The sequence below is a fragment of the Hippocampus guttulatus genome, chromosome 14, assembly GCF_054856545.1.
Source record: "Hippocampus guttulatus isolate MCC_2025c chromosome 14, RoL_Hgut_1.0, whole genome shotgun sequence".
Classification (NCBI taxonomy): domain Eukaryota; kingdom Metazoa; phylum Chordata; class Actinopteri; order Syngnathiformes; family Syngnathidae; genus Hippocampus; species Hippocampus guttulatus.
Genome location: NC_141274.1, coordinates 10,909,384 through 10,936,748, shown reverse-complemented (window position 1 = coordinate 10,936,748; position 27,365 = coordinate 10,909,384). Strand labels below are relative to the sequence as shown.

Genomic DNA, 27,365 nt, shown 5'->3' with positions numbered 1-27,365 from the left:
TAGAGCAGACATGTCCAGCTCCAGGCCTGGAGGGCCACTGTCGTGCCTGGTTTCCAGCTCTTCCGCCTGCAACACACCTGATTCAGATGATCAGATCATCAGCCAGCTCTGCAGCAGCATTAGATCAATCCTGATGATTTGAATCAGGTGTGCTGCTCCCGGGAGAGCTGGAAAACAGGCAGGACAGCGGCCCTTGAGGACCGACTTTGGACACCCCTGGTTTAGAGGGGCATCTGTCCGTAGAACTTCTATGTGGTTGTTGAGCACAAATATTCAAGTAAGGTACTAAATAGTCAAAGAGGTGACAAACAAAAAAGCAAACTTGTCTGGAATTTGAATATTGCTTTTATTTAAATACAATAAAATTTGCAATGTAACAAAACTATTGGCATATGAAATTCAAACATTTCAATGAACAAAACATGGCTCACTTCATTTTGTGTGACTAGTGTCCGTAAACACCAGCATTTATTTTTCTCACCGCTGACGCCAACTCTGCTGTGATTGAACCTCTTTTACCCCCAAGCCACCTCACTTACACTGTTCACAGACTGACTTACAATAAGAGTGCTGAATAAAAATGAGGTAAGAGAGTGGTTTGAAGGTTACAGAACATGCTGAATGGCAACAAAAATATTTTGTGATGGCGTCACAAGAAGAAAAAGAGAAAATACACTACGAGGAAAAAGCTTGGGATATTGGACTTGGGGGTGGGGGTGGGGGGGGGGGGGGTTCTGGATGAACCTAAAATGCACTAGATGCGTTTCAGATGAACCTCATTTCAACATAACGTTTGAATGCACTCAGTCCACTTGCCTTTTGGAGACTGGAAGAGTCACAGAAGGCATTGAAGTGGCCCGTTCTGGGAAGTCGTCATGGCTTTGCGCGAAAGCCTATTCTAAGAGTTTGGTGGTCATATTAGGCTTTAGGATGCACGGTTCGTCAAGAGCAGATCTTGTTTTGAGAAACTGGCCCCATCTTGTCGGTGGCCACTGAGCTTCCAGTGACCTCAACAGGTTGCAACAGAGGGAGCGGAAGAAGCAGAGTGTGACAGAAAGGGAATTTTTGATCCATCCTGAAATTTCACCAGAAATCCCAATTATTTTTCCAAATAGTGTTCATGCGTGCATTACGAAAAAAAAAAATTGAAGTGACAGATTTTTCCATCTTTGGTTACAAAGTAGGTTGAATGATTTCACAGCTTTCCCTTCAGCCCCGAGGCCAAGTGAAGGTGGGGAGGTGCGGCAAAACCATCTCAGTTTTCGCCAACGACTTCGGCATCAGACGCCTCCTCCGGGGCACCGGTTCAGATTTGATATCAGCACATGAGCAGTCACTTATCGAGGCTTTTTAAGATTTGATAACATACATTCATACTGAGTCTTGTTCACTTGAAATTGACAAGGGCAGTATGAAATCTGAGTTAGTGTTTCACGTTTGTCAGAATTCCATGTTGCTTTTCGGTTTGTTTTTTTCACTACTATATGTGAGCACAGGGGCTCTCAAACTTTCTGCGGCCAGGGGAAATTTTTTTCCAAGGATTCTCTCATCATCATCATCATCATAACACCAATTGAACATAACGACCATACGTAGCCATAAATTAGTGATTCGCTACCAGTGTGCCAAGAGTGGTCATAAGGTAGCAGGGCATTCACCAAATTGGTTTGAAAATCATTGACTTTCAATAATGAATCTGGATTTTTTTGATACCAGTGACAAAAAAAAATGCGCGCGTCATCCAGGTCATGTGAATTTGCAAAGGTTGCTTCAAGGGAACTGGACTACTTTTCTTTCTTGGAATTTGTTGTGGATTCTCCTGTTTTGCAAAAACGTTGGGAAAACCCCCCCAGACATGATCCAGACTCCAGTTTGAGAACCCCTGCTGTAAAGCATTGCCCCCCTGGGAAGGTCGGCATATTTTTTTTCGACCAAACACTGAAAAAATCAAACAAACAAATAAAGGGGCTCTTGTTTCATTCGATTCATTTATGAAGATAGCAGCCCCCCCCCCCGTAATAAATAAATCACTTGACAGCAGAAGTCAAAAGATGAACTGAAGGGTTGATGTACAAGTAACGACAGAGTTGGCGCTCCATAGATGAGACTCTTTACTAGGATTCAGCAAGGCTAAAATCCCCCCTCCCCATGCCCCCCCACCCCACCCTACTTTACTCACATGGATCTTCTTAAAAAAATATTTTTTGTGACAATCATTTGTCCCTTAACATGAGGCAAAACTCCCTCCCTTTAACCTCTCCTTGGTGGACTTGTGCAGGTCTCAGATCAGTCTTGGACCCCTGCAGTTGTCCACGCGTGGGGGTGGGGGTGTCTTGCCAAGTTTCAAAAATGAAACATCACCCCGAGTTCTCCGATACATGCCGTTTGATTCTGCCTCATGATGATTGCATTAACACTGGAAAGGCCCACTGTACAGACAAACACACACGGATGCGCACACAGACGCGCACGCACGCACACGCACACACTGCACTTTGTGGTCAAGCTGGTGGCTAAGAGAACAAAGGTTTCTTGAAACGTTTTTTTTTCCTGTAGAATTCATATAGACATTCGTAAACCCTCACCATTCCGCAGATCTCATTGTAATTTAGTGCTCATTCCATCCTGCCCTAAGGAGGTGCCAAAGACACGGCCGATAGGAAAGTTGGGTTTGGTGTGAAGGAAGCGCATTGCTCACAAAAGGTTGGGGCAATTGGTGTGGCGGAGCAAACTGGGGTGAAGCCTAACACGCACTCTGACCTTTATTGGTGACTTCGCATGACCTTCTTCCTCCACTTCTGTGTCTTTCTGTGACTCCTCCAGTGGCACTCCAAGCTCAGCGGGCATTCCCCTCTCAGAACAACAGGGTGTCCTCAAAGGTGGCCTCCGAGCTTACAATGTTACCAGCAAGTTGCAACAGAGAAACGAAGAGGCAGTGAAAGGCACAGAAGTGGATATCCCTGAAAATATGGCTTCAAACACCTGTCGTGAATTTGGCAGTTCCGTTCCTTGTTCAAGCCCAATATTTGAGTCGGGTAGGTTGAAGTGAATTGAATTCGAAGGTCAGGAAGAGCTACGTTTTGCCAGGGTTGTTAGCGGAAAGGCTTGCCTGAGCTAAAAAAAAAAAAAACTCTCGTCTCGTTCCTGTTTCTAGTACACCTTTATGCTTGTGATTGTGGGTATCGTTCTGTTTCATGGATGGTCTCTGGGTTTTTTTAAAGCACTTTGTAAACACTTCTTTTTTTATTTTTTAGGAAGTGTTGTAAAATGAAGTTATCTTCATTACTTCCGGTGCAATTTGTATAAATCCAATCATCCGGAAGCCATTTTATTTTAAGGGCAACGATGAGTTGGATTAAAGTTTTGGGTTGGCATCGCAATTGGCCACAGAGCTCCGTCCCACTGCCACGTGAATAGCCGGGGGGTTGACCGTAATGGTAATGTCTCTTGGGTTTGTTTACACCCGTAGCACGTTTTGTCAAGCTGAGGTGACGTTGGGTTGCTGTTGGCTTGCGTCGAGCTGAGGATGAGTCTGCGGGGCCATCGGGTGTTGTTGCTGCTGCTGCGTTTGAGACTGAAGCCCGGCCGCCGGCTGCTGGGGGGGCAGCGAGGGCTGAGACTGAGGCGGCAGTGCCGTCGGTGCGGGGCCGGTCAAAGCACCCCCAGACTGGGCGGGAAGCTGCGAGAGCTGCTCGCTGTTGGCCAGAGACTTCAACACGGCATTCTCCCGCTCCAGCACAGAGTTCCTCTCGAAGAGCTCTTTGATCTGCTCCTTTAAGACCTCCACCTCCTCCCGCACGGCGTACATCAGATGGCTTTTCACCAGGTCCTGACGATAAACAGAAGACGGTGTCTCTGATATTGTGGTATACTTTGATTTATACGTTTAGTTTGGTCCGCGATTAAGCTCGTAACTCCATTCACACACATGAAATCAAATTTCCCCAGCGAACCAATAATGTGCCATTGTCGCTAGCTTATGTGCACTGCTTGCACTAATACCAGGTCTGCGAACACAGAGAATCAACGTTGCCAATTTTGCGACTTTTCTCACCCCTCGCGCAGCCGGTTTCCCAAACAGAGACTCGCAACTTTAACTCCTACGGAGGAAACGGACAACATGAGCAGAATGAGTTCAAGTATCGCGTTGCGTGTGACTAAATAGGCAATCGTGGAGTCAATTGGGCTGAACATCGGCAAGGACACTCACATGTTGCGCCTTTTCATCTCAAAAGCAGAAGACTGTTGTAGTAATGATAAACTTTTTATTCTTAGAAAAATAAAAGACAATTCATGTAACAGTGTGAGATTTTTATGACGCCTCACAAGCAAATCAGAGCTTTAAATCGGCCCAAAGCTAAATTAGGGAGAAGAGCATATTGTGAAAAATGATACGACAGTTTATTGCAAATAATTTTGCAGACCCCCAGGGGTCTGGAAACCTTCTTTAAAGAACAACTGCTTTCACGTTCCCAAATTAAAAAGAATTCCAGCAGATTCGCTTCTAAATGATGGTCTAAAGTTCCTTGATGAAAAATGGGGAGCGTTACAAATGATTTCACGGAAATTGAAAAAAAAGTTAGTTTTTTTTTTTTTTTTTTTTAAACATCGATTTTAGTGGGATGGCCGAATGTCTGTGAATGTTCTGAACCACTCTTTGGATGCCATCTTGCAAAGAGGTTGCCACGTCTTGGATGGAGCTCAACTTCCCAGACACATCCAATTTCCCAATTTATCAATTATCCACATGCCAACAGAATTTGTGTTGACAAAACCTCACACACACACAAAAATCACTTATAAAGCAAGTACTTACCATGGCCTGTTCTATTTTATTATCAATGGCAACAATATTCGTTCCAGAGGCACTGTAACAAAGAAGAGGGGAAAACAAAACAGGTCAGTTCAGAGGTACAAAACACAAGCGCTGGAGACACATCGTGAATGGAAATGTTTTAAATGTGTGCATTTCAACAATTTTCACAAAATATATATTTCACATCTAGCTGAGCTGCTCCTCCCAATCAAATGTGGGTCAGGTTTTAAAGAGAAGCGCAGACTAGGTTAGTGCAAATACCACACATTCCCATTTTGCAGTGAGAGCCAAAGCAATCCTCCAAATCGCGACCTTTAACTGCAACTATTTTGAAACTCCCAAGCCCTTGAAGCCATTAGGTTTGCAGTCGTGCGGCCGGCATTTAAAATACCTGCAAGGCGGGCGACGGGAGAGCGGCGGGCTCGTCCCTCCGCGGGCCGGGCTGGCGGGACAGCATGGGACCTTGTAGGAAAATCTACACGGCATGCTTTGTCTGCCGGCACCGACCGCTTCCTTGGGCAGTTGCGAAAAAGAGAGCCACGGTGGCGGATGGGAGGTATTTAGTGGCTGCAAGCGTGACCGCATTTAGAATAAAGAAACATGAACCAACCACGAAGCGAAAGAGAGAACGAGAGAGAGAGAGAGCGAGAGACATTGGCTATGATTAAAGTCACTCCCATAGTGAGTTTTGATATTTTGTAGTAACTTTTTACAACATGGGCACATACCACCTAAAAAAAATACTTGTCTGACCAAGTATCAGCGTCACAACCTGCACTCAAATACAGTAGGCCTCAGTGCTCATCAAAAATGAGAAATGAGAGGTTTGACTCCTAAAAAGTACATTTAATGTTCACTCTAAGTCAGTCGAACATTCTGCAGAGTTTGAACATTAAAAGCCTAAAAATCTCCAACACAAGTGTTTTGCCACTGCCTTATTTTTAATCTGAAAAATAACCACTTGCAAGTAAAAAAAATTAAACAAAAAAAATCACTACAAGGAATTGGGCAAAATATGTTCATCAAGTTAAAAGCACATTTTACCTTGACAGAAATGTTCTTTAATTCCACAGAGTCAAGATGCCCCCCCCCCAATTGGGGGGGGATGCATTGACTGCTGACAAATTAACCTTGACTGCCCTCTATTGGCCCAAAAAGAACAGTACAATTGCATGTTGCTATAATTCATTGCTTTAAAAACCTCCAAATGATTCTCCCTTTCAGGAGAAGACGTTCCCTTTCTTAATGGCCTTCATTTTATGGGACGAAGGTTAGTAGCGCTTTCAGTAGCTGGTAGTCAAGAGGCCGCCCTGATGGAGCCGCACGATGCCGCCGCCCCCCCTCCACCATCAAACCGTCACATTACTTGTCCTATACGACTGACTTCATTGGAGATGACTGCGTGGGCGACGTGCCATGTCACTGCACTGTGCAAAAGGCAAGTCTGGCGACTGAGACATTCAATGACTCCAACTAAGAGAAACACACACACACACCTCACATTATTCAGATGCAAGAATGTACACGTACTGTATACGAGTTCCTAACTCAGTTCCATATTTCACATATATGATAGTATAGGACCCTCTAAAAGCCCCAAGCTCGCTGGCCAGTGACATTGAACCCGAAGACCGACACAAGCCAAAATATACAAACCAGATTAAAATGAGTATGACATGATTCATGAGGCGCTTGGTTGAAAAGATATTTGAAAACACCAAAGCGAGTCAGGACGGCCCTCGAGCCAAAACCATATTAGGACAGCATCTGGAACAGAGAGTTGAACTTCCAGGAATTGCTGGCACAAAAGCAAAGACTTTTGAAGCAACAAGCGTGAGTGACTTGCGCTTTGCAGAGCGAGTCAGAGAGAGCCTGGCAAGACTGCGTCTCCTGACACACATGATCTTGTTTAAGCCGACGGAGCTCATGTCAAAGCGACAAAGAGCTTGTTTGAGTGGCTGACTTTCAAAACAAAACTCGCAGTGTGACTTCGCTCGGGGGCAGTGTACAAAGTAAACAGAGTCATTTCTAAGGCCTTATGCCACTGAGGGGCGAACAATTGGCTCTCTGCTCAAGTGCATTGAGAATTGCGTCGCGTAGAGTGACTGACGCAGAGGAAAGTTGAACCCAATCAGTGTATTTGGAGCTGTCCAAATCCGATATGAAACTACCTCCCAAATGTGGCTTCAATCCCAACATTCATTCATTCATTAAATACTTTGGATTTCATGTTCTTTGTGAGTTTTCTGTCGACAAAAGGGCCACCCGGTTTCAATCTGGATGCGGTAAAAAATAAAAGGATTTTGCCTGGCGTTCTGAACAAGCCCTAAGATGCACAGTTCCGTATGGGGCTGCAATGGTTATTTTAATCATCAGTTAATCAACAGATTAGTCTAATAAAATGTTTTTGACATTTCCATCACTTTATTGAAAAACAAGACAGTATTTCAAATCGGCACAAACTATTTATGAGTCAGTTACTGGTTTATAGTCTGTGACATGTCAGAAAAAAGGCAACCATGTTGACCTTTGTTTTCCAAAATTAACACAATGTTTTATTTTGATTCAAAACAAAGATAGGAAGTCGACCTTCATGCAGGACTACAACAATTGAAAAGAAGCTGAAATTCCGAGCATGTGGACAATTTAAATTAATAAAGCGTCTTCACGATTCACCCATGATCAAAAATAATTAGAAATTAATTTGATCATGCTGACCCTCGTGAGCATAAGCGGTTGGGATAAATGGATGGATTAGTTGTCCGTTCATTGTTGGCACCTCTCGTCTTGTACATCGAGAACATAACTATGACCGAGTTTACCAGACAAAAAGCAGTGTCTCAAGAAATTACGGCTTGAATGAGCATTTCTGGAAGCTGACAAAAACAAGAGAAGGGATCCCAAACAACAACAACAACGTGAACCGCACAGAGAAGAATAAAATTCATTCATGCGACATGAGCGGTCATATGACCAGGAAAGGTTATAAAAGGCTTTGAGCGGCTTGCTTTCTGAGAAGTGAAACTTGATGCGAGTGCTAAAAGTGGACAAGCGTTTGACATGTCATGATTCGGAGCTGCTTCCTAAACTCATCACCTCTCAATGGTCTTGCTGATGCCAGCTTGTTGTGGAAACTACTTGGAACAACGTGGCCAGATGCATAGAAGAAGGAAAATAAATAAATAAAGCATTGAAGAGAACACAATGAAATGAAAGTAAACACGTTCCAGACTTTTGAACAGCTCAGATTTGGATGCAATGTTACTCATAGGAAATAACGGAAATCCATAGGCGGGTCCTCGATCCTAAAACTTCAAATTAAGCCACGGATGAAAATTGGCTGCAGAACCTCTCACGCTGAGATACACTTAAATCGCGTCACTTGGTGTCTGGCGGGCCAATTGCAATGTCACAACACGTTCTTTATGCACGGCAACAGATGAGCTCGGGTTGTTTTGTGGTGTTGTACCAGGGGTGTAAAAGTCAATAATATCGGTTTATTCAACTATTTAAGTTACTGTAATGAGGGGTTTGGTCACAAGAAAATGCTTACAATATGTCTCTAATGTATTAAATATGAGAATTTTAAATTTTGGTTGAGATTTTAGCAAGCATCATGGAAGTATTTGATGTTTCATTTGCTCTGGCGGGCCACATAAAATGATGTGGCGGCCCATATATGGCCCCCGGGCCTTGAGTTTGACACCGGTGTGCTATGCAGTCGAACCACGTTAAAATGTACCTCAAGAGACCTATAACAAAGTTGTACGTTATAACAGTAGTTCGTTCTAACCAATTCCAATAAAATGGCCGGCAACTATGATGTATAATGCAGTATGAACATTTATAGGTATGAAAAGCTCAACGTGGAATACAGTATTAAACACGTGTGAAGACAAAAATGAAACAATTGTAGATATATTTTAAATGTATTTAGTGTTAGCAATGCCTCCAGATGCGGTTCTCCTCTTGGACAGCGATGCGCTCGTTCAATGTTGCATCTAATTGGTCACAGTCGATAAAACCATACGATCGCATGTCTTCGCGATACGCATATCGCACAGGCCACCATGACGGAGGTTTTTCGCTATATCGCGTAGCCCTATTTAAGGTATGTTTTTTTTCCTAAAACGTTTGCAATTAAACGGGGGGAGCAATCAACTTATAAGTTTCATTCTCCAACGGCAAGAGTGTCAGAGAACGTGCAAGAGGAGGAAAAGTGAGGAAAAATTGGAGAGAAACAAAGATGTCATTGAGAAGTCTGTAGGCCAATTGCGCTTTTGCTGCCAAGCTTTTCCAAACTCATTTCATGCATGTGGCGAACAGCAAAGCTCTGGGCTACCGAACGAACACTGCACACACATTGTTGCACTCTCGCAAGGCCCCGCTCAGTCCATTCCAGTATAGTACTGTACCTATCACTGTGGGCCTTTGAGTCCCTTAATCTGGTGCCAGACTGGAAGGCCTGGTAGAAAGCCTTGGAGGGGTTCCTGTGTCAGCCACATTCAGGAAAGGGGGAAAAGAAAAAGAAATAAGGACAGATGAAATAGGGAAACAAGACGCTTGTGTCATCAGCTGCTAAGAAATGGCAATTTAATTTCACCGTTTGGCCAATCATGTGACTTTGGAGAAAACAAACTTCCACATCATTGACCGAAACTTGGTCATGGTTGGTTCAGGTTTTCACCATGAGTAAGCTGGACTGAAGATAACCTTTAACCTCCATTTTTCGTGTTCAACTGTTGACGCAAGTAACCCAATACAAAAAAGAAAAAAACCTGTGAGGTACTGTAACTTCAGGTTGAACAGCAGAACGCCGTGCAGTCAAAGATGACACGCCATCGAGGCCAAAAAAATACAACCTTCACTGACCACTCTAAAAGTGTTCTACTCCGGTCCTGCCGGTAGCAGTCAGCAGAAACTCGTTGAAAATCAATCTGGTGGGTCTAATAGCAAAATGTATCAGTTCTTCCTTGGCTCATGCACTCTTTCTTTTCGTGGAACTCACTCAATTCAGAGAGATTCAAACCTCAGTGGAATGTTGACTGCGCACCTAATGCCGTAACCCCTGCGCAGAGATTCCCGATGTTTGGCGGCGAGAACACCGTGTCCTGCAGTAACGGATGTGTGTTGGAAAAAGGGAAAGGAAATCCCCACACTGTCCCCTCATCTGCAACACCGCACCCCCCTCCCCCTCCCGCCACCCTCCCACACACGCATCCAAACATTTGCAAACTTTTTGAAACGATTTTACAAACCGCAACGAGCAAATCCAAACAAACGCACCGCAACTTGGCAAACGGTGAGCAAGTGGACGCACATCACGCACACGCAGGAATAAGGAGTTGATTTACAGCATGTGTGTCAGCACATACACAAGGCTCCTGTCCTAGAAACCTAACACACAGACACACACACACACACAAACACACTTCCTCACATTACCTCATGACTAAACACTTTCACAAACCTCTCCCTATGCTCGAGCACACTTTTACTTTGTGGGCAAAGATGCTTAAGACCCCAAACACACGCACGTACGTACATGCAATTCCACGCCACTCCCCCGAGACAAACTCCTTTCACAGTTTAAAGCTCAGAGCTTGGAGAAAGCCAGCAACGGGCTGAAATGATCATGGTCAGATGACTTGGAGTGAGTCACTGCTCCTTGTTTTCGAGCAACAAACAATACCACGAAAGTGCGGTTTGGTTTGAAAAATGATACATTCAACGGTTACAATTTTAGAGACGCGAGCCAAATCTGGTCACAGGCAGTGCACAAGAAGATAATGCCAGCTTTTTTTTTATGTAAATGATCACCTTCCAAAAATATTGACCTTTTTTTTTTCCCGAAATATTTAAGATCATCATGATCATCGGCTTAAAAAAAATCGCCTTCACTTGACAGATCACACAATTATACCACTGAAATTAAATTAGTAAGAAATATTTCAGCCTGATTACATAATTGCTTGCGGCATTTTTTTTTTGGTCTCATATTTATTGTGACATTGTGAAAAAAAGGTCTTCCACAAAGGTTGAATCGAGGTGATGAATTTGCTTAAATATTCAAATATGACTTAGGTAGCGATGCTATCAGGCTAACTGTATTCTGTCCTTTTTTGTGTGTGTGCGCTTTCTGAATAAACAAAGACCTAGGCCACAGGTGTCAAAGTCAAGGCCTGCCACATCATTTTATGTGGCCCGTGAAAGCAAATCAAGCATGTCAAGTTCCATGATGCTTGCTAAAGTCTGAACCAAAATGTCAAATTGTCATATGTTATCCACAATAACAGTTCATGATTCTTGATTTCTGATTTTAAAACTAGTTATTCATCAATTTGTTTTGCGCTGTGTATGTAATATGTGGAGGGGATTAAACATTTATACGGTTTCCCAAAATTCATAACGGCCCTCCAAGGGAAACCATAACTACAATGTGGCCCGCGGCAAAAATGAGTTTGCCACCCCTGACCTAGGCTATTACTTGAGGAAGACGATGACGTAGTTTATATTTTTACAGGGGAGCATGAAATACTCTTGGGTTTTCGCTCCGTCTCTAACCCCACGAAGAACACATTTAAAAACCCTCTGTGAAATCTCGTTCAGTAAGCTTTGTGAGGCTTCAAAATCTTCGCAAATGAAGGGCAAAGTTAGAGGGGAGATTTATATGGAGACTACCATTAATCGCGACGCAAGGGTGCAGGTGGGGATTAACTGGAGTGTTGAAAGCTCCGACTGCTGGTGCTCACGACCTGAGCAACATCTATCCACGTGCCGCTGAGAAGAACTAGGTCAAACCTATTTGGATTGGCTTGGTTGCCTCATTTCGGGTTTTTTTGGAGTTTTTTTTGCGAAGGATCTGGATTCGAGGAGAGAGCGCATGGGAAATCACAGGCTACAAACTACTCATCGTCCCATTCACACAGTCCACTTCCAATGGGAAATTCTCTTGACGACGTGATGAGCGCAAGGCCATACAGTAGTTTCAAATTCCAAGACCCAGCTCGCTTCCGAGCACAGGACTTATCGCAACATAAAAGCAAGCTGTCAAAGTATGAAGTCATTCAGGCAAGAGGAGGACCGAAACGAGAACATGAGACCAAATGTTGACTGACGGAACACCGGGTTGGTTTGGATCAGAAATCAAATGCACCTGTTTTTTGCGGCAGCACACAATTGAACATTGATTGAATTGCGTATATTCATGCAATGGTGTCCCAATGAACCTACAGGGACAGTACAGCCCATTTTCCACGATATGGTTGTGACTCGCCGTGTCACAGTTGTACACGCTTTTTGCTTCCACTGTCAAAATCAGGTATTGCGAGATACAATGATGGTCCACTCTGGACACTGCACTGTTCCAATTCAGAATGTCCACTTTGCTAAGCATTCGCTTACTCATCAAATCAAAACACCATCTTGACTTGTCCAGTCTCTTGTGCGATTATCTGAATCCCCCTCAACCCGCCACTTCAAACACAAACAGTTCATGCGAGCTACTTTATAAAAAAAATGAAGCAAATCCAGGAGCAAGATAGAACAACGTTACATTGTTCTTTTACACCATGGGTAGCAAAAACCATCTGGGGAAACATTAAAGCAGCGTGACTCATATTCCACGTATGCAAGCAGCCTTCGCTATCTCTGCAGTTTAGTCTGAAGGACCGCGGCGGCAAGGTGAAGGAGGGGAATTTTATCTACAGGGCCGGGTTACTTCAACTATGTTCGTAACAATCAATAGAGCGTTAGAGCTTTGCTATTTAAAACACATGATGCCATCAACATGAATCAAGCCGGAAGGTAAAAGGGTGTTTGCTCTAACGTGCGGTTTGTGTTCCACGGGGGAAGAAACATAATTAGTGCAGTGGAAATGTAGAAATACAGCAGAGTGTGCAGGGGCGATTGAAGCATAGCGCAAATGCCTGTTGAAGTAGCTACACGGGTCGTCCCTCTGCAGCTTCCTCGACCACTTCGGCGTACAACGCAGTTACTGCAGAGAAGGAACGTCATTCAGCACCTCGACAGCTATCACGGCTCATCTGTCAAGCGCTGATCCGAAGGTACCCGATGAGACCGCACCCAGTCGTTCTATATTACCTAACCGGTAGATATGAAATGTTGGAGAATTTCAGGAGGGCCAAAAATGGAATGTATAGAAAATGTGTGTCACAAGGGCAGTTGGTCGGCACACCCCGCTGACAGAGCTCTTATCAACAAAATAGTATCATAGTGGAAAGAGTACTGCTTCATGTCCATGTCCGATAGGGCTTTGCTGAGGTAAAGGACCCCGCTCTTATCAGTAAGGGAGCTGGGTCCCTTCAGAGAGAAACAGAATTCGGAGAATGGGGTTGGGGGGGGAGAAGAACTTCACCAGAGTTGTCTTCCAAACAAACGCATACGTTGAGAACAATAAGTGGTGCTTACACACTGCACTTGGTTTTCGCGGCATCACCCGCAGAGCAGGGTGCAGGGACGATGCAGGCACAGCGCAAGCTTGCCCTTATTTGGCACCGTCACACAGAAAGAAAATTGGTGCATCAAGTAGCCAATAGCTCGGCAATACTGTACATATTTGTCACATTTCAACGGAAAGCCCTGGCTTTTCTAAAAACGAGGAGGAGAGAGGAGATGAACAGCAGCTAAAAAAAAGGGTATGATGGCATCCAATTGTAACGGTACGGCAGAATCTGGGGGAGTTTAGGCCCAGTGGAGAGCCGCAGCTCCATGAAAGCTGCTTCAATGTGTACTTTAGGGTGAGCGAGGAGCAGTTCGTTTGTTACCTCATCATGGTATGTCATCGATGTTTCAGATCTCCAGACGCCGAGACACCATATTACTATAATTAGTGATCCCTCCATTTTCTGCTACGTGCCATTTATACTGTACAACCCCGCCAAAATCTCTTTTTTCCACTCTTAAATCACTCTGCCACCATCCTCCCTTATTGAATGTGCTATGATGTCGTCAACGGGCACTGCAAGGACCTCATCTGACACTCTTGTTGCCAGTGTGGGACAAATAAAGGATATCTTAAATTTCTTTTAGCAGTCACGTGACGGTACCGATGCTGATCGCTTTGGTCACTAGAACGGATATGAAATGGTCATTCGAAATAGAATCTGCAGAAAGGGCTTATTACCTGCAGGATGAAGTGAAACAATTTCTCGTGAACACAAAAGCTTCAAATGTGACTCATGTGCACGATTGTGTTTTTGAGTAAGCGGAGGATGGGATGATTGTCTTCTACACATGCGCGACCTCAACTTTTGAGCACAAGTGAGAAACATCTGACATGTTTCCTTCCTCTTATCACTTCCTCCGAAACGTCAACCTGTGCACATCTAACTCATGCTATGTGAAGTGCCTGCTTTTTTTTTTTTTTTTTAAGAGGCTCAACCAGTTCAGGGTGTACCCCGCCTCCCGCCCAAAAATCAGCTGGGTTAGGCCCCAGGCACGCCTGTGACCCTTACTGAGGATAAGCAACACAGAGAATGGCTGGACCGTTGGATTATTGTACTGGTATGTGTGCTAATGTTTGGCTACTTAAAAGAAGATCATTTTGTTTCATTATTGTACGGCATTTTTAATGATGACCGAGTGATTCTGATCAGGACATCAGTGGCACTCGATTGTGATACCGCACGGGCATGTCGTTGACAATGTAAATCTCGCCACGGATGTGAGCTTTTTAACAACACACAATTTGCAACGTAAAAGAATATAGAACGTTACCTCTCCTCATCCCCGTCGACAGGTATGTGGATTCCAAACAGGCTAGTGACCGTTGGAGCGGCGAGCTGTAGGCTCTCGGGCATGAGGGGCTTCACCAGATCCTTCCCAAACGACTGTGCATTTACAACCCCCTCAAACTGTCCAAATCCGGTTGTAAGGAGGCTGTGCCCCGCCAAGGCCCCTGCAGTTTTGCCTTGACTCAACTGACCTGAAGTCAAACTAGCTGCTGTCACCGTTGGCACGGCTGCGGTGGAGGCACTGGGCACAGCAGTTGGCACAGCAGGGGTCAGTCCGGAGCTCTCTGCAGTGACAGGCACATTTTGTACACTAGAAGATGCGGGGTGGTCGCCGTGGGGTTTGGACTGTCCGGTGGTGGCATACTGACCGTGAGGAGATCCACCGCCCAATGCGGAGCCCGCGACGCTTCCCATTTCAATGGTCTGGCTCTGAGATGTCTGTCCAGGGATAACTTTTCCGCCGCCAGCGACGTCCCCAAAATGACTGGGAGTAGAAATTCCTGTCGACCCCTGGGGCATAGCAGGAGAGGTTGCTTGTCCCACTGTCTGTGGCCCTGCGGACTGGCCGGACACCAACAGTGACTGGCCGGCAGCGAGTCCAGACTGCTGTTGATAGAACTCAGTCTGGTGATGTCCCACAGAAAGTTGGTACGGTTGCGTCTGGGCTGATGCAGGCAAGATGGGGGACCTCTGCATGTGAGGCAATCCGTTCCCAATGCTCTGGGATGCGGCGGGTTGGAGACTCGCCACTGCAGGCTGGACTGGGACAGATGTGGACTTGCTACTGGTTAGTGCAATCTGCGGGCCAGACCCGCTGAGAACATGTTGCCGGGTGATGAAGTTCTGATGCGCGGATATCTCGGCTGGATGCAAGCGGACGACATCTGGTGAAGCACCGGAGGCCTGGTTTGTGTGTGTTATCGTGGCAATTACAGAGCCGCCGGTCTGCCCTAGCCCAATGTCTCTGTCTGCAGCAGCCTCGGACAGTGCGCTGGCGTCTCTCCTCGTGCCATCAACAGTCCGATTCATTGCAGAACCATCTGACTCTTTCTCATAAAACTCTGTACACATCCACCGGCCTCTTCGGAAGGGTTCTCCAGTACCGTGGTCAAGTTTGATGACCCTGAAACGGGAAGTACAGGTCACTGTGGAGGCGGCAGGGGCAGCAGGAGGACCTGGACTGGGCATTGTAGCGGGATGGGAAACATTTACGGAGACAATGACAGGCCCAGGACTGGACGTTGGGGCAGCCTGTTGCTGTGCGCCAAAAGTCGTACCGGGCACCAGTGTTTTCCGAAACTCCCCCAAGGGATTGACTGACAGCACAGAGAAGTGAGGTAAATGCGACGGCGCCACAACTCCCGTCGCTTCTGCCTCTCCGATGTTATTCAACACTTCTTCGGATGGAGTCATGTCACACACCGGCTCATACTCAGTCTGGGACACACCGTACATCTCTGACGACACATCCTCGGCGTGGGGCTCATCCGGGTCCTCAAGGCTTTCTGTGTCGTCCACTGCCCCAATAGCAGCCACCTGGGCCTGAGTGACACTTGTGATCTGGAAACAGCTCTTCTTCTTGGCCGGCATTTTCGACATAGTTCCAGGCTGATTCCTCACCTCGAGTGTGTCGAGATCCTGCTCCACCAGAAAAGGAGAGGCTGACAATTACTCTGCAGGCCAATTTACGTCCTGTCCATCAGGTGTTTTTGTGGTTTTCTGGGTGTCAAAATTGATCCAAGAGTTACTGAGCGGCAGACTAGGTCATATTTTAGGATTAAAAGTAACTGAGGTGAATCTGCGCCATCCCTTTCACGTCTTCGGATGCGATTCACCCCGCAGACGACGTCCAAATAGCGGACGGAGTTGCCTCAAAGTCCGGGGGCGCCCTCCTTGCCTTGCCTGCTCGTCTCCCCGAGTCGGTGCCGCTGTCGAGTGTGTTCCGCCGCTACGGGAGGGAACTACTCGAGGGCTGAGGAGGGCCCCGCTGCCCTCGCAAAAAGCTAGCGAGTCAAGCCAACTGGCTGCCGCACACTCCCCCCTACGTCGGAACTAGTAAGCGACACATCTTCTCCAAAGCACTCCCCCACGCACTGTCCACGCGCTTCACCGCTCACTTACCATAAACGCATTTACGGTCGAGGGAAGGAAAGGGGAAAAAACGGCCCTAAGTGTCACCGTTTTAGAATAACGAGGATATAACGACAAGGGCAGCACTATTGCCTCACTCACTCCGTGACAAGATGGCTCTGTTCGTATGTTGTATGCTACCGCGGTGCATGATGGGTAGACTAGTGCAGCCGGTGCTGCCTTCAACTACCAGGAGGAAAAGTCGGAAACAATACGCGGCGTCACAAGAACGGATTTTGTCTGAGAACGGGAGTGGCGGGTGGCAGACTCGTGAGACCCAACAAAACTGTGACTGGATGTGCATGTTCTTTTATCATTTCGTTTGTATTTTTCATGTTAAAATTAGCGAAGGCGACCATACTTGACTAGGGGATTGAAGTAGTCAGCAGTACTCCGACATAAGACTTATACTGTCCCTAGTGGCTAAATATAGGCAATAAATAAATAAATTGATAAATAAATAAATAAATAGATTGATTGATAGATAGATAGATAGATAGACTGCATGTTAAGATATTTTGATTCAACCAATAATTAACGGCCATTTTTTCTCTCATTACAAATTCATGTTATTAAATAAACAATTTTATGTTGATATAATTTTTTATTTAATCGCGTAATTATGATGTGCTAAATGACAAAAGAGGGTTTGTTTTTTATTTAAATTTGTAAGAAAAATACATCTAATTCTTAATTTAAATGAAGCAACTTCATAATTCATTTTCATGTTTTATTTTATTTGTCATGATTTATTTTGTTAAATCAATATATTATGTACATGCGAAATGAATCAATTATTTAATGAGATCAGTGAATAAAGGTTTAAATAAAACTTTAAGGTTAATATGACAAATTGTTTATTTTAACAAAATCGTCATTTTTCATTTTTATTGTGTTATTTCTAATTAATTTTTAGAAATGTAAGCAAACTGAAAAAAAACGTCATGTTAAACATTTATTTGAGTATTTTTAATTGGATGGATGGGTGGATATTTATTTTAGAATCACCAACAGAGAGAAGTAACACCCTATAAAGGGCTGTACCTTATTAAATCCATGGACTTAAGGTCCATCAGATATTTTAGAGTTGTGCCTTGACTGACAAGTTGTTTTTGTTCTGTGACCAGATGCGTAACTCAAAACACTTGAATCTCAAATCATATTTCCCCATTCAAATGAATGGCATTTCTATTAATCCACTCCAGCCCCCTATGAAACACCACCAGCAAAATTTATCACACTATTAATAGTACTTAAAAACATACAGTGAAAAACAAATACAATGTAAAGAGTTTAAACAGTTTGTGCATCCCGATGACTTCATTGTCTGGCTCCTTCTGGTGTGGCCGCCTTGGCCACCAGGGAGAAGTACAATACAGACATATCAGTACAGTTTACACGCAGTGTGTGTATACTGTACTGCTTTTGAGAGATACTGTCTTAAAATTGTCTTGATGAGCTGAAACATCGAAGGATGATGATGATGATGATGATGATGCAAAAGAGTATGAAGTTGTAATTTTTTTTAACTAGTCAAGAAATGTGGAAGGGTGGTATGTAAAATATCTCTTGTGGATATTTGCTTCCTGGACATTTGAGAATTTGGAGAATGCAATCATTTGTTCCCAAGATATCTTGAGTGGTCTGAACTTTTGAAGTTGCAATGGTTTGAATTGGCCAAGAAATGTGGAAGGACGAGGAAAGATGTGAAATCAATGCATTGATTGTAACATGGAAAATGTGAAATAACGAAAACTATGTGACGTCAAGGAATATGAAAAATAGTTCCCAAGATTGAGCACAACACTCCGACAAAAAAATGTCTTCTAGAATGTGGATTTGTGGGGGGAAAGGAATTTGGGCAAAATAGTTCCCAAGATTTCCTGACTGAGGTGAAAAGTTGGCATGGTTGAAAGAAACGTAGGAAGGCGAAACTTGGTCATCAAATAAAAAGGGAAAAAGGGTGCCGAATTCTTCAACATTCGCACAATAAATAAGCAGCCTTTGTGTGCACCCCAGGCCAGTATTCCCCCAGACAGTTAGCTCATTCCCTCTTCATTCTTTCTTCCGCCGCCTGCTGCCGTAAAAAAACGCCGGTAGCGGTGGAGGCTCATTGTGCGGAGTGATCTGAAATCCTGACTACACCCAGCCAGCCGCAGCCGCAACCGTACTTGTGCCTCGGCTTTCTTTGCCGCCCCAGCGCATCCGAGTTGTGGTGGCTTTCATCCGAGGCTCCCGAATCGTTCTCCTTTAGGCCTTGGTATCTTACTCGTGCCTCTTCGGCCATTTTGTATCCCTGCTTTGTCTTTATTCAACATGTCTTGGCAAAACTACGTGGAAAACCTGATGGCCGATGGCAGCTGTCAGGACAGCGCCATTGTTGGCTATTTGGACGCCAAATACGTTTGGGCAGCACATGACGGTGGGACTTTCAACAATATCACGGTAAGAATATGAAGTCGAGGGCAAGGTATGTGTCAATTGTTGAGAATCTCAGCGCGAGGCTTGCCAGATAAAGCGCCGGGGGGAGGAAAAAATCCGTTATCTATGCAAATGACTAGCCAACTAGCGGCTACGCTAAGCTAACGCATCGCTGGCCTTTCCTGGCTAAGTAAACGCCGCAGGATTATTTCGCCGCCTCGTGTGCGACGAGACATATTCGAAACGGGCGTGGACCCCAACACAAAACATCGTAGTCACACCCACAGTCAATTGTAGATCATAAGAAATACTCTCTCACAGTTGGTTTCATTCCAAACCCACAAGCAAATTGGATTCGGCTTTGAAGTAAAAGGAGCATTCTTTGTGTGCCATGGCTGTGATGATTAGCTAACGTTAAGCCGCCGATCTGCGGTTACCTGTGGTCACAACACACACACATAAAAGCTTACACTCACTGACTTTTGATCAATCTGTCACAGAAAAACATTTAAAACCATCTTTATTGTTACTGTGCCTATGTGGGATTTTTGCACTTATCAGTGGAAAGAAGCGATTCGTCATTTCTAATTGCTTTGATTGTGTGACATCATTGATATTATAGTTAAATGGATCGATCCATAGGCCGCAATTCATTCCTCAGCTGTTATTTTTCTGAATGTGCATATTTTGCTTTATTTGTGTGGATGTAAAAAAAAAAAAGCATCCCATCCGTTGCAAGATTCAGGACATTCGGGGAAATACCCCCCCCCCCCCCCCCTAAAAATTCCCATTCTTGACATAATTTCATTTTCCCACATTGGAGATATACACTCAAGTGAAGTGAGGCATTCAGCCAAAAAGTTTCTTTCACATTCAGTTCATTCATGGGAACTCCTTTATGCATCCCGCAATCCACCAATCAAATACCTCACTTTTCGATGTAAAATGACCAAATTTAAGAATTTTGCATAGCAACTTGAAAATGTTGCGCTAATTCAAGACCGCTACCGTTCCCCAATCCCACACTCCCAGTTCCAGAGTCTTGGAAATGGTTTTGTAATGTTTTGCAGACTGACAGTTTTCAATAACCTTTTTTATAATTTATTCTTGAATTTCTTCGGATCGTGGCATGATTCGTTTGTTTCTTGATTTTGTAGTCTACTGCACTTTGTCTGACACATTCTATTTATGTGATTTCTTGATCCAACAAATAAAGTGCGCGGGTGTTGCCTGTGAAATTTAACTCAGCTTTCTCAAAACTGTCATTAGTCACAGTGACTTGGTGATTTAACAATACTATTTCACAACACTGTATATGACATTGTACTCTTTTACTTTTTGGATTGTGTGTGAGCAAAACAGAGTTATCAATTCTGCAAAATAATTTGAAATAAAATGCACATGTTAATAAGGTGCAGCATTTGTTGTTGCCCTGCTTTTATTTGATTTATTTGTGTATTCGTTTTTTTTTTCCCAGTCCCAAGAAATTGACGTTCTGGTCGGCAAAGACAGAGAGACCTTTTATACCTGCGGTCTCACCCTGGGCTCAAAGAAGTGTTCGGTGCTCAGAGACAGCCTCCAGGATGAGGGCGACTGGACAATGGACATGAGGACAAAGAGCCAAGGAGGAGAACCCACATATAACATCTCTGTTGGACGAGCTGGGCAAGGTAAATAGAAGGTTTTAGAATAGTCTTATTGTAAAAAGGTATTATCTTGCTATGTAAATTAATTAAGATAAAACGTTCCGCAGAGCCAACTTAAATATTGGTAGGATGCCTCTTTGAAATGATTAGTTTTTGCTGTATTGGACAGGGCAAAGTAGCAACTTAACTTTTTGGGAGAATTCTGAGATTTGTGAAGCAGGCTCTTGGTTTGCACCATTGAAATGAGAGTAAGTACTAGCTTAGTTTTATTTTTAATAGTTTCAGCCTCCCTCATTAAACCCCACGTAAGGATTGGCTCAATCATTTTCTCTTCTGATCTTTTCATGTCTGTTTCAGCCTTTCTCTTGTATCAACTTTCCCAGTCTGTCCAAATCCAATGGGGAAAAACCAACACAATTAACCTTTTTTCTCCTTTTCTTTCAGCCCCCTTCCCTTCAATTATACGATGCAGTATCATAAATGTTTTTTTTAAAAAGTGCATAAAGATCGCACAGTCTTAACACTTAGGGTTTTTTCCCCTACATTTTCTATGATGCCTTCTTTCAATATCTGGCTTTGTAAGAATAAAGAAGAGCTCAAACCAAATTGATTCATACACCAGTCAAATTCTTTGTTAGCAAGTTTTTATCTTGTGAATGGGTATTTCCAGTCATAGGATATCAATTCAAAAAGTCACTAACTCTTGGGCTTAACCTGCAGCTGTTTGTTCATATCGAACCCAAACTGACAAAGCTGTGCTGGTGATATTGGGCTGCTTTTTGCTGTTTTTAGTATGTTTAGTTTTTATTCAAGAAAGCACACTTAACTGCAAGCTTGACGATGCGCTCACCGAGTCAGGGTACAAGAACGAGGCTCGCAAACTTTACAACATATCTTCATCTTCTCATGAAAGTACTTTGGGATGCTTTCCTTCGTTTCTTACCTTTTTCCTTTACCCCCCACCCCCCTTTCCCCATCTCTTGTCTTTCAGTTTTGGTTCTTGTAATGGGAAAAGAAGGGGTCCATGGAGGCGGATTGAATAAGAAGGCTTACTCAATGGCAAAATACTTGCGGGATTCGGGCTTTTAATGTTTCCCAGGCTCATTTAGGTAAAAATTGGAGGGACATAAAGAAGAGAAAATAAATATTGCTGTTAAGATTTCTCCTGCAAGCTGTCAAATGTCATGGAAACCTTTATAGCATTGAAGAGCGGTAAGATCCTGACACCTGGACCTCCCCCTCCGTCACCTGGGGGTGAGGACAGTTCTGTTATGTTCATTTTCTCTCTGTTTTTTTCCCCCCCTTATGTGCCCCAGTATTGGTTATTGTCATGGGAAAGGAGGCAATCCATGGTGGAAATCTTAACAAGAAAGCACATAAAATGGCGGATTACCTGAGGAAGGTTGGATATTAAGCAACCTCACCATCCATCCACCTTAACAGCTCACCACATACTTCCAGGATTAAAGGGCAAAAACGTTTCTTTCATCCCCTTCTGTTTTATACACAGCCACATTTTGTTTTCCACCACCCTTATGAGATAAACATTTGTTGACACTACTGTTTGACACTACAGCAATGGCATGATCACTGAAATTGTTTAAATGTTTATAAACCAAAGGAGTGGACAAAAAAATAACCACAAAGTGTAATAAAAATTGAAATTGCCTTGTATGACATCTGCTTTGCTCGTTGCTAATTTAAAAAGAGAAAAAGGCATTTCCCCGTCCTATTCCTCAGCATGTCGGCATTGTTGCATGCATATTTGCTTTTCTTCTGGTTCCCCTGGCCCGTCACCCGTCTCCCAGCCAAAACATCCTTTCATCTTCCTCCAATAAAAACAGTTTGCGCTGACTTAAGCTTGTAACTGTGTATCCATTTGCCACTCATCCCTGCCACCCCTTTTTTTGACCTAGCATCACATCACATGCTTATATGTCTTGTACCTGGATGTGGTCTTGAAAAGATGTGATGCTGGTTTCTTGTTTGAGTGTAGTCCAAAGACAGCGTTTTGATACTTCCAACACATTCTTCTGGAAAGCTGTCTGAGTATTTCATATCCTTGATTTGTAGTGGAAGGTCCATGCACTAGTAAGATATTGGTGAATGCTCGAACAGCTGTCCAGCCAAGTGATCTCTTAGCCTATATGCTACCAGTGCAATGAATTGTGAGGTAAAACTAGTCTACTGCAAATAAATGCTCAAAACGTTGTGATAGCAAACACTTGCTGCATTTATTTGAGATCCTTAATATCCAGCCCAAGGTACATGTACGAATGCTCTTTGTCCTCACTTGTTGGACAACTACAGACGAATAGTGAAGCAAAAATGCACATTGGTTGACATCTCCATGCTACTCATACTTTTTGGCAGCGGGGGGGGGGGGGGGGGGGCTTTTGAGTCCTCACGTTGACGTCTAGCTAAAGGTGACTGTCCTTGTACGCTCCATGTCATCACTTGTAGGACGGTGGAGCATCATTCTACAAGTGTGCTGACATGTCCTACTGGTAAGAACAAAGTGCGTACTCTGGTCCTCAAGGTGAATGTCAAGGATATCTCACTAGAAATGTTTCTCGCACTTTTGTCACTTTGACCTACTGGTAAATAATTAAGCCTTACTAGCAACACTACTAGTCCCAAATAGGAGGCATGCGTCACACACTACTAGCCTCCTGGACCATACTCGTAGCACCAAAATGCCCACTAGTACAGGTACCACTTGAGTAATTTAGTGTGCAGAAAGGTCACTTGCGGAAACTTGTGATTTACAAGTCCGCTAGTTGACTAGCTGACTAATTGACTAGTCAACTAGTTTGGAATTCCGTTAGAGGTCCCTGTAATAATAGACTGTGCTCGTTTGTAGGACTGCTCCACATTCCTAGTGAGTTAAAACTGTGCACTAGTTGACATCTGTACAGAACTAGTACGCTAGTAAAGCACGAGATGTCAACTAGTCGACTGTTACTCGTAGCGGCATTCACTTGTCAACAACACATTTTTTCCTAGCTAGTAATATTGGTTTTTGACTAGTATGTCTCAGGTGTACAGCTAGTGAGGACAAGGAGTACGAGTACGGTATATGAATGCTAAACTGGAGTCAAATTGAACAAAGCCACTTCAGCATTTATTTGAGATTTGTTGATATCCCGCATAAGGTCACAGTAGTGGGCCCCAAAGTAGCACACGTTGTGGAACGAGGAGAATTGAGACGAGTTGTAGTAGTGCATGCGAGTCATTGTACAAGTGTTGATGCACCTCTACAAATTGTCTAACTGGAAATGACAAAACGTTGTACTAGTACACGGACCTCAGGTTGGATGTCAAGGATATTGAATAAATGCTCAAACGGCTTTCCATTCATTGTGGAGTCTGCTCATTCCACCCGTGACAGCTCACATATATCAGTCAGCCCCTGCAATTTGTCCAATTGGCTGTTAATTAGCACCCCCCTTCCGCGTCCTCCTTCCCCATTTGTTCCCACCTTGGACCAATCATTGTACAAGGGTATGTTCACCTCCATTCTGATAGATGATTGTTGGCATCACTTGTTGACTGTAATAAAAATAAAACCATAGGCGGCTTCAGAAAGTTGTAAAATTGTAACAGCGCCTTTTTTTTTCTTTATAAGACTTTGACACTACTTTAAATTTGTCAACACTACTAGACTTTGTTTTTCATTTTTGACTAACTTCATTGACTACTGAAACTACATGAATGCATATTGACTGTAAACCAAGGGTGTCGGCTTCGGACACCTTGTCATTATTTGCATTGTGCTTTAGTCATCCAAGATGTATTCACAAATTGTCATCGTATGGTACTTAGAAGTATTATAGCTTAAAAAAATAAAAAACAATGCTGTGTACACTAAACTTATTGAAAGTGGTGTTGGTTGGAATAAGAACATTTGTAAGGTGTCTTGTGATAAACTTCCAAGAATTGTGTATTCGGTGCCATAAAAATCAACCTCATGTGTTGCTACTAGTTGGATTTTTACCTGCTGCCCTGGCAAAATATAACTTAATGGCACTTTCTGAAGGGACATTTTGGCATCAGTCATCTCCAGACTTTGTGGAATATGTACAGAATTAAACGAGAGAGAAAAATGTGTCGGTCTCTTTGATGACATTGGAAACTGCATGTGATTTTAATTTCATCAACCCAAAAACTTGACTTTTTATCAAATAGCAATTCTGAAATTCAAATGATGAGGTAACAGAGACGCAAATGTTCACGATTGGAAAGACTTTCCAATTTCTCTGACATGAGTTTGTGAGAATAGCACAAAGATCAAGAAGAATTGCCCCAAATCCATCCATCCATTTTCCGAACCGCTTGATCCTCACTAGGGTCGCGGGGGGTGCTGGAGCCCATCCCAGCCATCTCCGGGCAGTAGGCGGGGGACACCCTGAATCAGTTGCCAGCCAATCGCAGGGCACACAGAGACGAACAACCATCCACGCCCACACTCACACCTAGGAACAATTTAGAGCGTCCAATCAGCCTGACATGCATGTTTTTGGAATGTGGGAGGAAACCGGAGCACCCGGAGAAAACCCACACAGGCCCGGGGAGAACATGCAAACTCCACACAGGGAGGCCGGAGCTGGAATCGAACCCGGTACCTCTGCACTGTGAAGCCGACGTGCTAACCACTGGACTACCGGGCCGCCCTTTGCCCCAAATCAGTAATGAAAATCAATCAGAATGTGTTACTGGAAAAATATTTTAATTGTCAATATGAAACCAATTACGTTCCATTAGTCTGGGAATGGTTATCTCTCTGTGCCCTGCAATTAGTTGCAACCAGTTCAGGGTGTACTAACCCCCACCACTCGCTCAATGACAGTGGGGATCAGAATCAGAATCATCTTTATTGGCCAACTATGTAGAACACACAAGGAATTTGTCTCCGGTATAACACGCTGCATTAGTATCATCAGCTGCAGCGCGCCCAGGACCCCACCAATGAGGATAACCTCTGCAGAAAATGGATGGATGCTCATGTACAGTAGTTAGTAACAATGTACACATAAACAGAAAAATATGTGAGCTTGCTGACATGGTGGACATTACTGCTTCTATAAAATTTCATTAAGCACATGGCTGACCTTCACTTGCCACTACGATTCTGGTGAGCAAGCAAACTACTGTTGGTATCAATATTTCATTGTGACAGAGTGAAGCTTGACAACATCCAAATCCAACCATGAACGGAACTGCCTATCGTCCCAAGAGTCGTGCGTGCGCTGGAGCCAATCCCAGCTGTCTTTGGGCGGTAGGCGAGGTCACACCCTGAACTGGTTGCCAGCCAATCGCAGGGCACACGTAGGCAAATGTTCACACTCAAAATCACATCTCGGGACAATTTCGAGTGTTCCGTTAACCTGCTGTGCGTGTTTTTTGGGAATGTGGAAGGAAACCGAAGTACGGTACTTGGAGAAAACCCACCCAGGCACAGGGAGACATGCAAACGGAACACAGGAAGACCAGAGTCTGGATTCAAACCCTGGACCTCTATATGCTAACCGCCTCACAGTATAATAAAATGATGTTAGAAATAATCAAATAAATCAATTACCTCGATCCGTTTTGGTTGAAATTGAGCAGCCGGCCCTCGAAAATATCTTTCTGCTCTCTGACTGGTTTGGTCAGAGCAAAACTATTTGACCAGCAGAACAACGTCTGTAGAGATCTGCATATGTGGATGTTAAATAAGCCGGTGAATAAAATGCAATTTGATAAACAGCATTTCTGAAATGCACCAGATCATGTACGTGTGCTGTTATGTCGCGTTTTTAGAGAATCAGAGGTTGTCACATTGGCTAAGCCGCCGCTGAAGGCCCAGGTACTCGGCGCGTGGCCTGCCGCTGTGTTTCAATAGGACACATTTGGGGCCACGCCCACAATTAAGCCATCGATGACACCTGGTGCGGCGCGGCTTGTTGTTTCCTCATTAATCCTACCTGTGCAGCCGACTGTCTTTTAAATGGTCAGCATAGGAGAACTCGACTTTCTCTTTATGCGGTGCCTTCTTTTTTAGTTCCAATGGCATGTAGAGAGCACAGGGGCTCAAAGATTTTATTGTATTTTGGACTTTTTCTGCTTGCTTCCGACACATTTTGCCAATGCTCCCGGCTGGCAGTTAAATCAAGATGGAACTCCCCGCCGATTACAAGCAAACGTGATGTTTCCTACAGCGGACGGCTGTTGATCTCCCAGCAGGTTGCCCCTCCGAACAAAGCCTCAAGTCACATCTTGGATGCGGATTCAGATTACCAAGGAGATATGGGTACGTATGACTAAATTAAAAATGGGTGTATTTTGCAGCTTAATTCATGTGATTCCACGAATGCTAGTTGGGCTGCATATAACCCATTATTGTCAAGAAAATGTTTGAGTTGACTTCCCCTTTAAAAGGTAAAGACAAAATGACACCACATCCACCTATTATGGTGATCCTGACCCTTGAGGGCTATGGAAGTGACCGTTAAAATGGTTAATTGTATCGGTTGTATATACTATATTTTGAAAATGCATCAATGCATTTGTATATAACACCTCCCACCCCTCTTCCTTCAAAGGGTGGGATTTTTA

General features: G+C 44.0%; 2 protein-coding genes across 7 annotated transcripts; one reads left to right on the top strand and one right to left on the bottom strand.

Annotated features, from left to right (window-relative positions):
- Positions 1–327: 327 nt before the first annotated feature.
- LOC147195019 (TSC22 domain family protein 2-like) lies at positions 328–16,836 on the bottom strand. Of its 4 annotated transcripts, none has more exons than XM_086129003.1 (5): positions 14,940–16,836; positions 14,555–14,855; positions 9,232–9,306; positions 4,817–4,868; positions 328–3,829 (listed from the first exon to the last, which is right to left on the bottom strand). In XM_086129003.1, the coding sequence occupies exons 1-5, from the start codon at positions 16,168–16,170 to the stop codon at positions 3,479–3,481; spliced, it is 2,010 nt and encodes a 669-aa protein (XP_085985129.1). In that variant the 5' UTR covers positions 16,171–16,836; the 3' UTR covers positions 328–3,478. The 4 variants fall into 4 exon arrangements, 3 of the variants coding, with proteins under 3 accessions (XP_085985129.1, XP_085985127.1, XP_085985128.1); XR_015102829.1 differs by adding an exon at positions 5,208–6,289 and having other exon boundaries at positions 3,747–3,829; positions 14,555–16,836; XM_086129001.1 differs by having other exon boundaries at positions 14,555–16,836.
- Positions 16,837–18,822: 1,986 nt separating this feature from the next.
- On the top strand, positions 18,823–22,622 carry pfn2a (profilin 2a). 3 transcript variants are annotated; one of them, XR_015102869.1, is made up of 4 exons: positions 18,823–19,146; positions 20,600–20,792; positions 21,760–21,980; positions 22,085–22,622. XR_015102869.1 is itself a non-coding variant. In XM_086129469.1 (3 exons), exons 1-3 carry the CDS (start codon positions 19,018–19,020, stop codon positions 21,855–21,857), a joined length of 420 nt encoding a protein of 139 aa, XP_085985595.1. In that variant the 5' UTR covers positions 18,823–19,017; the 3' UTR covers positions 21,858–22,622. The 3 variants fall into 3 exon arrangements, 2 of the variants coding, with proteins under 2 accessions (XP_085985595.1, XP_085985596.1); XM_086129469.1 differs by having other exon boundaries at positions 21,760–22,622; XM_086129470.1 differs by lacking the exon at positions 21,760–21,980 and having other exon boundaries at positions 18,825–19,146.
- The last annotated feature ends 4,743 nt before the right edge of the window (positions 22,623–27,365 follow it).